The sequence below is a fragment of the Mycetomoellerius zeteki genome, unplaced genomic scaffold (genome assembly GCF_001594055.1).
Source record: "Mycetomoellerius zeteki isolate Tzet28-1 unplaced genomic scaffold, Tzet1.0 scaffold259, whole genome shotgun sequence".
Classification (NCBI taxonomy): Eukaryota; Metazoa; Arthropoda; class Insecta; order Hymenoptera; family Formicidae; genus Mycetomoellerius; species Mycetomoellerius zeteki.
Genome location: NW_017257237.1, coordinates 47,379 through 57,228, shown reverse-complemented (window position 1 = coordinate 57,228; position 9,850 = coordinate 47,379). Strand labels below are relative to the sequence as shown.

At 31.6% G+C, this 9,850-nt stretch overlaps 2 protein-coding genes across 2 annotated transcripts in view; both read left to right on the top strand.

Moving 5' to 3' along the window:
• Positions 1–800: 800 nt before the first annotated feature.
• LOC108723965 (uncharacterized) lies at positions 801–3,647 on the top strand (the record flags this gene model as incomplete). Its single annotated transcript, XM_018450043.1, has 4 exons — positions 801–936; positions 1,269–1,448; positions 2,972–3,103; positions 3,436–3,647. Coding segments are annotated over 4 exons (660 nt in total), but the record flags the coding sequence as incomplete, so codon positions are not given.
• Positions 3,648–5,552: 1,905 nt separating this feature from the next.
• Positions 5,553–9,850, top strand: part of LOC108723964 (uncharacterized) — an 18,083-nt gene continuing 13,785 nt past the window's right edge. Inside the window, exons 1-4 of the mRNA XM_018450042.1 lie at positions 5,553–5,797; positions 5,864–5,989; positions 6,107–6,932; positions 7,194–8,399. Of these exons, the coding sequence (XP_018305544.1) occupies positions 5,645–5,797; positions 5,864–5,989; positions 6,107–6,932; positions 7,194–8,399 (2,311 nt within the window). The 5' untranslated portion in view covers positions 5,553–5,644. The remainder of the gene's footprint in view (positions 5,798–5,863; positions 5,990–6,106; positions 6,933–7,193; positions 8,400–9,850) is intronic.

Below are 9,850 nucleotides of genomic sequence, written 5' to 3'. Positions count from 1 at the left end.
ATATATAATTTAATTTTAGACGGAATTTAAGAAAATATTAAATATATTTAATAGGTATAGTTGCAAAGATACTATAATGTAAAAAATTAAAAAATAAACGATGACTTCCTTGATATTAAGGAATAATCCAATAAATTGGTAGAAAAATCCGTTATATTAAATAAACATCCGGTATGTATAATTTGGAAACGCAATATACAGCGTAATAAAAAAAAAGAAAAACAATCTATAAAGCCAGCGGCACAATCAATCTTGCCACCGTATTGGCTCCAATGCTGGCACTAACGGCACTGCAAGCACCGCAGCAAATACGGTGACAAGATTCTAATCCAGCAGAAAAACGTATCGTGTGCCGCCGGCTTTATTCATAAGTACTTAATATTTAAACAATAAAGACACGACTTAAATACCATTCTATATTTTTGTACTTACATCGTCTCTCACTCTGATCAGAGATCATATGTCGTAGCAAAATTATGTCAATAAGGGATAATTTATAAAATATGGTATTTATAATTATAAATTCAAATTGATGAAATCGTTTTTTTTTTCTTTTGCTTTTCTACAAATGTAATACTTTGCAAATTACACATACTTAACTGAGAGAGAGAGAGAGAGAGAGAGAGAGAGAGAGAGAGAGAGAGAGAGAGATAGAAATGGAATATAATAATTCATGACATATATATGTATGTGTCAAAATTTATACTTGTCAACTTATCTTGTCCCCCTGTAAACCCCCTGTAAACACCCTGTATATGTGTGTTTATGTATTTTGTCATTGTAAAATATTGTCTTTATAGGATAAAGCAGCGGTATTTAAAAAATCATCACTCTCTACATCGAATCCGATGCAAGGGGCAAAATTCAAAAGTTCTGATCATTATAATTCGCAATCATGCATTGACAATGCTATATCTAAAATCAAATCATTTGAAGGTAAAGTGTTCACATAATAACATTTGTTACGTCGTAAAATATGCTTACTCTAAATACTCTAAATCCATATAATTATATCACATTTAAAAAGCATTATAACATTACACACAAATAGAAATGTTTAAAAGTACAATCAAATGTCGACTTTTAAAAGAATTGAAAATATTTGTAGCAAAATTTTCAAATTTACATATTTACAAGAAATTTCAAGTATTGTTTTCTATTCATCTATACATTATCTTTTATTGTATGAAAAATATTTATAATAATTAAGGATACGTTTATATCTACTATAATTTATAATAATGATTGACTTTTTTTCATATTTGCAGATGGTGGTTCTAAAGCTGCAGATATCACAAACGCTCTGTTATTTATGGTCACAAAGGATAATATGCCTTTAAATACCATTAACAAAGAGGATTGTCAGTATTTATTAAAGCTTGTCGCTCCACTCTACAAGATCCCAGGACGCCAGCAGTTCACAGACTTAATAGATAAAAAAATACGAGGTCTTGTCACTTTTAATCAAGCGAAAACTTGAAGCCGTAGAGAACGTCATACTAACGTGTGATGTGTGGACGGAAGTGTTGAATACCGTCAGCTATTTAGGCGTATCTATTCATTATATTTACAATTACGTCCACAACGGTGGGTGTTTTTGAATTAGATTAGTGGCATACCGGAGAGTATTTGGGAGAAATGCTCTTATCCATGTGTAATAATTGGAACATACCTATATCCAAAATTAAGGCTGTAGTGACGGATAATGTTGCAAATATACATAGTGAGCACGATTCGTCAAGTTTTTGGTAGTGACAAACATTTATCGTGTTTTTCTCACACGTTAAATTTGATCCCCGCAAAAATGCTCGAGAATCTCTCAGATCTGAAAAGTCTAGTAGACAAAATAAAAACAATAGTATCTTATTTTAAGCACAGCGTCGTTGCGGCAGATGAATTCCGAGAGATTCAACAAACGAATTCTTCTGAAACACCGTTAAAATTAATTCATGAGGTTTCGACTCGTTGGTCATCTACATATTATATGTTAAAAAGATTTGTATAATTAATCGATTATATCACGCCTGTACTTATAAAATTAAAAAATTCGCCAAAAATGTTAACAGCCTCTGAGGTTGCAATTGCAAACGAGTGCATAAAAATGTTGCAACCGTTTGAGGAAATAACCAGAGAAATTAGTGCAGAAAAAAATATTACTAGTAGTAAAATCATACCAATGGTATATTTATTATATGATAAGATGTACGAGCTCCACCCAGAATCAGAAATAGGCAAAAACTTGAAAAAATATATTATGTATGAAATAGATTCTCGGTTTAATTCAATTGAAAACAATGAACTTTTGGCCATAGCCACTGTTTTGGATCCACGCTTTAAAAAAATGTATTTTCGATCAAATTTAGCATGTGCAAATGCAATTTTGAAAATAGACAAACAAATAAAACGCACAAAATAATGAATACATTAGGGTTGAATCTCCTGTAGAAGAAGTAGAAGAGATTTCAAATCTATGGTGTAAGCATAATTTAACTTTAATGATTAAAATGAACCGTAACATAAGTGAAGACAGTTCTGGATTAAATTTACACATAGAGTTAAAAAATTATCTAAGTCAGCCAATTATACCATTAAAATCTAATCCAATAGAATATTGGATTTCCTATAATGCTACAAGCAAACATTTAAGTAGTATAGCTCTTGAACATTTGTCAGTGGTAGGAACATTAGTTCCATCGGAACGAATGTTTTCGCGGACAGGAAACATTATGACGGATAATCGTAACTGTTTTAAGGGTGACCGATTATCCCGATTATTATTTTTAAGTTCATTAGATATTTCCGATTGGCACTTGGGACACAAAGTAAAATAAATTATTAGTGCTTTCCAACAAGGACACAATTTCAAAATTTATACTTGTCAACTTATCTTGTCAAGCATTTTTATAACAATTTTTTTCGTTTTTCACATCACTGAGTTAAATTTTATACTGCATATGAATTTTGTGCACAGCCCTCGTTTGCAAAAAATTTCATACATTTGTTACATCGAATCCGATGCAAGGGGCAAAATTCAAAAGTTCTGATCATTATAATTCGCAATCATGCATTGACAATGCTATATCTAAAATCAAATCATTTGAAGGTAAAGTGTTCACATAATAACATTTGTTACGTCGTAAAATATGCTTACTCTAAATACTCTAAATCCATATAATTATATCACATTTAAAAAGCATTATAACATTACACACAAATAGAAATGTTTAAAAGTACAATCAAATGTCGACTTTTAAAAGAATTGAAAATATTTGTAGCAAAATTTTCAAATTTACATATTTACAAGAAATTTCAAGTATTGTTTTCTATTCATCTATACATTATCTTTTATTGTATGAAAAATATTTATAATAATTAAGGATACGTTTATATCTACTATAATTTATAATAATGATTGACTTTTTTTCATATTTGCAGATGGTGGTTCTAAAGCTGCAGATATCACAAACGCTCTGTTATTTATGGTCACAAAGGATAATATGCCTTTAAATACCATTAACAAAGAGGATTGTCAGTATTTATTAAAGCTTGTCGCTCCACTCTACAAGATCCCAGGACGCCAGCAGTTCACAGACTTAATAGATAAAAAAATACGAGGTCTTGTCACTTTTAATCAAGCGAAAACTTGAAGCCGTAGAGAACGTCATACTAACGTGTGATGTGTGGACGGAAGTGTTGAATACCGTCAGCTATTTAGGCGTATCTATTCATTATATTTACAATTACGTCCACAACGGTGGGTGTTTTTGAATTAGATTAGTGGCATACCGGAGAGTATTTGGGAGAAATGCTCTTATCCATGTGTAATAATTGGAACATACCTATATCCAAAATTAAGGCTGTAGTGACGGATAATGTTGCAAATATACATAGTGAGCACGATTCGTCAAGTTTTTGGTAGTGACAAACATTTATCGTGTTTTTCTCACACGTTAAATTTGATCCCCGCAAAAATGCTCGAGAATCTCTCAGATCTGAAAAGTCTAGTAGACAAAATAAAAACAATAGTATCTTATTTTAAGCACAGCGTCGTTGCGGCAGATGAATTCCGAGAGATTCAACAAACGAATTCTTCTGAAACACCGTTAAAATTAATTCATGAGGTTTCGACTCGTTGGTCATCTACATATTATATGTTAAAAAGATTTGTATAATTAATCGATTATATCACGCCTGTACTTATAAAATTAAAAAATTCGCCAAAAATGTTAACAGCCTCTGAGGTTGCAATTGCAAACGAGTGCATAAAAATGTTGCAACCGTTTGAGGAAATAACCAGAGAAATTAGTGCAGAAAAAAATATTACTAGTAGTAAAATCATACCAATGGTATATTTATTATATGATAAGATGTACGAGCTCCACCCAGAATCAGAAATAGGCAAAAACTTGAAAAAATATATTATGTATGAAATAGATTCTCGGTTTAATTCAATTGAAAACAATGAACTTTTGGCCATAGCCACTGTTTTGGATCCACGCTTTAAAAAAATGTATTTTCGATCAAATTTAGCATGTGCAAATGCAATTTTGAAAATAGACAAACAAATAAAACGCACAAAATAATGAATACATTAGGGTTGAATCTCCTGTAGAAGAAGTAGAAGAGATTTCAAATCTATGGTGTAAGCATAATTTAACTTTAATGATTAAAATGAACCGTAACATAAGTGAAGACAGTTCTGGATTAAATTTACACATAGAGTTAAAAAATTATCTAAGTCAGCCAATTATACCATTAAAATCTAATCCAATAGAATATTGGATTTCCTATAATGCTACAAGCAAACATTTAAGTAGTATAGCTCTTGAACATTTGTCAGTGGTAGGAACATTAGTTCCATCGGAACGAATGTTTTCGCGGACAGGAAACATTATGACGGATAATCGTAACTGTTTTAAGGGTGACCGATTATCCCGATTATTATTTTTAAGTTCATTAGATATTTCCGATTGGCACTTGGGACACAAAGTAAAATAAATTATTAGTGCTTTCCAACAAGGACACAATTAGACACAGTGTAACACAGTGAATCATTACATTCTTATTGCTTGTTTACGTTAAACAAGGATAAAACGATTCACTATATGGATTGAAGTCACAATTTCGAACACAGCACACTCGCTTGGGCATCGTAAATCACATCGGATTAAATTTTTACGGTTTATGTTTAGTTCAAAATTCAATCAAACAGAAACAAGGTACGTTGACATGCACAGTCACGAATTGAACTCTGTTGAGTCTGCTGAACGCAGCCAATATCTGACTGTGTCTTTGCTGGAAAGCACTCTATGTTATTATGATATATTATTTACTATATGCAATACTGTATTTACTGTGCAATAAAATAAATAAAATAAAAAGAATAGATAACACGTATATATTTTACCCTGTATAAATGGTACAAGGACGTACGTGTGATCTTTTTTCTTTTTTTCTTTTTTTTTGGTAGGGCTTCAGTGTTCAACTAGTGTCCCTAAATACAGAGTCTGGCCAAGATCCCACAAAATGGCGTCTATAAGTGGTGGGGGTAAATGTTTGAGTGCGTGCACTCTGCACTTTTCACTTTCAGTGCACGAGGACGAAAGTTATTTAGGTTATTTATAGGGTACACACCGTACACACGATGCCTTCTTGTTGCATTTCAAAGTGCAATAATTCGTCAAAAAAACATTATTATATGTCTCGCATTCCAACGGACGTTAAAAGAAGAAACGAATGGGCGAATAATATTGGTAGGTCCGATTTGGACCCTTCAAAACTTTATTTTGTATGCCAGGTAAGATTTATGCAAACAGCTTTTGCAACATTTACAATCGTAATTAATATTACTTATATGCAACAGGTACACTTTGCACCCGAAATGTGGGAACGCCCACGGGTTGACGGGAAAAAGAAATTAAAATATAACGCAATTCCAACGATGTGTTTGCCGGGTAAAAGTACAAACGTTGCTGAAACATGTTTAAATGTAAGTTTTTACTGCAGTTTTATTGCAATAAAAATATATGTGTATATCTGCTTTTAAGAATTTACATGCCAATATATTTATAATTAATAATAATATAGTGTTATATATCCATTACAGATGGATATCAACACTGAAACAGTAAACAACTTAGAAGACAAAACAAATTATGAAGATATGTCAGACAATGTGTTAGCAAAGGATATAGAAGAAATAGAATCAACTATTAATATTGCCGAATCATTTACCGAATTGACAAGAAACATCCATAATGAAGAAACAGAAAATTCAGTCTCGATAATGTCAACACCCATTTCACAAGCAGTTATACCCGTGCCATTGAACACAGTTGACGTTGAAAAAGTTGACGTGGAAGAAGCTGATAGAAAAATTCAGAAAGCTATGTCAGAATCAAGAACAGCAAAATTGAAGCTTCTTCGAGCGAACAAGATAATTAATAAACTTATGAAATCAAAGGGAATGTTGTTAAAACGTGTTAGACGGCTGACATGTGAAAAAGAGAAATTAATAAAAGAAATGTGTCATTTGAAACAAAGCAAGAACTTGGAACAAGTGTTTAATGACGATCAAATTGAGACTCTCTGTAGGCCACGTGGACGAGTTGACAGATGGTCTAATGATACTATCCGAAAAGCCCTTACATTGAAATTATCTTGTGGCAGTAGCGGCTACAACGAGATATTGAAACAGAATATTCCTTTACCTTCAGAACGAACCCTCAGAAGAAGACTAGAAGGAATTGATTTTGAACCTGGCGTTGGTGACGAAATGTTTGACATTTTAAGAGAACGAGTATCACACTTCACCGAAGATCAAGAAAGAGATTGCATGCTTACTCTCGATGAGATGAGTATTACCGCAGGAGAACAATGCGATCAAAGCACAATGACACGTATCGGTCTCTCAACTCTTCCCGATAGAAGTGGTAATTGTACAGCCATTTATAATGATTAACCCGAACTAGATTTATAGCATTTTCGAAAACGCTTTTAGTAAGTTAAGTGTAAAGGACATGTCTATCTTTATCTATTTGCAAGATTTACATATGTGTATATGTCTCATATTAATAATTTTTATTGATCAGGATAGATATCATTTTGACTTGACTTATGAAATGTAATTGGTATATATGTATCTACTGAAACCTGTATAATATTTATTGTTTTTTAATTGGACATTAATATAGGTAAAATTACAAACGCTACTCATGCGTTAGTTTTCATGCTTGGAGGCATTTACAGACGATGGAAACTACCTGTTGCTTATCACTTTACTCCTGATAGTGTAGATGGTGCTATTTTGAAACCCATCATAGAAATAATAATTGAAAAAGCAGAAGCCGTTGGTTTGTACGTTCATAGTATAACCTGTGATATGGGTCCGGTAAATTTAGGAATGTGGAGAGCATTTGGAGGTATTATGAGTAACAGACATTCAATAAGAAATTCTACTGTTCATCCTATAGATAGTAATCGACGATTATTTTTTATGGCCGATGCCCCACATTTACTAAAAAATTTAAAAGCTTGTTTATTAAATAACAAGGTCATAGAGTTGCCTACAGAATTCATCACAAAACACAATTTATCGCAGCCAATTGTTAAGGTCCAACATTTACATGAATTAGTTGACATACAAGAAAACTTACATTTTAAATTAATACCCAAGATTAATAAAAGGGACCTGATGTGTAGTACTTTTAACAAAATGAAAGTTAGTAAAGCGGTAAATGTGTGGAATCGGGATGTCAGTAGCGCAATGTATTTCTATGCGGATGAGAACAAGAAAAAAGAATTTAATACAACAGCGGCATTTATTGAAGTTGTGTCCAAGTGGTTTACCTTAGTAACATCACGAAGAGTATCAGTTGCACTAGGAAAACACGCAAGAGGTGAAGACAAAGAAACAAAATTTTATGAGAGTATTGCTTTTCTTATATCTGTTGTGGAACTCTTCAGAGACATTAAAATTGGTGATCAGTCTAAATTTAAACCTGTCCAAAGTGGTGTAATGATAACAACTTCTATTATTGAATTGACACAATATTTAATTGACAATAGAAAATATAGTTTTGTTTTAACTGGTCGTTTTACGCAAGATTGCCTCGAGAATTTGTTTTCTTGTATAAGAACAAAGAACCCTATTCCTAATTCCTTGCAATTTAAACAGAACTTAAAACTTATTGCAATATCGCAGTACTTAAAATCAACTCGTACATCTAATTATGAGACAGATGATGGGCAATTAATTGGTGATATTTTAAATCAACCTAAAAAAGCAAAAGAGTTAAAAAAATGTGCACAAACTTCATTGAATACATCACATTTTGTGAATGCAAACGCTAATATTACTTTAAATAATATAGAATTAAATATTTTATTTAACATAGCTGGTTACTTAATATCTAGTATTATTAAATGTAGTAGAACATGCCAAGAATGTTTAAATTCAATTGGATCCAAAAATTATAATCCCAAACAAAATTATACTAAATTTGTGCAATTAAGATGCTACCGTAAAAAAACACTATTTTTTGTTAACGATGAAACATTTCAATATTTTTGTGCAATGGAAATTATAATAAGAAAATATTTACCATATGTTAAAAATACGTCGACTAATTTTTTAGAATTTTATATGAGGGAAATGCAGAACATTACATGTAATAAAATTATAAATTGCCATAACTTAATGTTAAAAATAAAAAAACGCTTTATCATATATAGAGTACGTATTTCATGCAAGCGACAATATTTAACCAAAACATATAATAGCAAAATCATGGCAATGCATTCTCTTATTAAATAATATTGTTATATAATAATAAAGCGAGAATAACTTATTTACAGTATATGAATTGCAATAAATATTTTACAATATTTCATGTTTTTAGTTCTTTAAATAAGCGCGCGATTTATCAACGTTTTCATTGGTAACGCCATTGTGTGTTCGCGCTGACGTGACCCAATCAAAAGAGATACATGACTTAACCAGACTCTGTATTTAGGGACACTAGTTTCCACTAGTGCAATTCCTTAAGCGCAACATCTTGACCAGACTCTGTATTTAGGGACACTATGTTCAATTAGTCTCCATCCTCCATTTTTTAGATCGATTTTCGCTAAATCGATTCTTTGATGCTCGATTTTTTCGTGTATCGATACTTACACTTGCGATTAAAAAAATCGATTCTTTTGCCGAGATTGAGCATCCCTACTTCAAGATTCTTCTTTCTTGTTTCTCTTCCCTGCTTCAGCTTTGTTCAGCTTCCTTTTATTGGAGACTTGGAGAGAGACAATAAGACCTCACATCTTAAGTTTCTCCTTCTTCCATGGATTTCACCATTTCCACCATTCTTATCAGGGTTGCCAATTTTTTGAGAGATTTTTCTACACGAGCGCGGCTGAAATCCTATCAAAACCTACTAACCCGAACAAATTAGATGACCAAAAAAAAGAGGAAAATAACAAGCAATAGAACATAGCCATTAAAAATCGATTGTTTCACCGACTTAAAATTTATTAAAATTTATTTAGTGCAGAAACGCGTTCATACAAAGTAATAATATTTATTTATTCCATACTAATAATAAAACTGAATATAAATTTCATTTCTATTACAACATAAGTTTCATTTTAGACATATTTAAAGTTTCAACATATATATCGTACTTTTCTCATAAAATTTTTTATAACTTGATTTTTACAGAAACTTTTGAAATTTAACATATTTAATAAAAATATTAAAATATAATATAAATTAATCGACAATCACAAGTCAGAAGTGCCAACAGCAATTCGATCTATCAGTTGTTTAATTTTCACGTTGGCAGTCGTGATCATT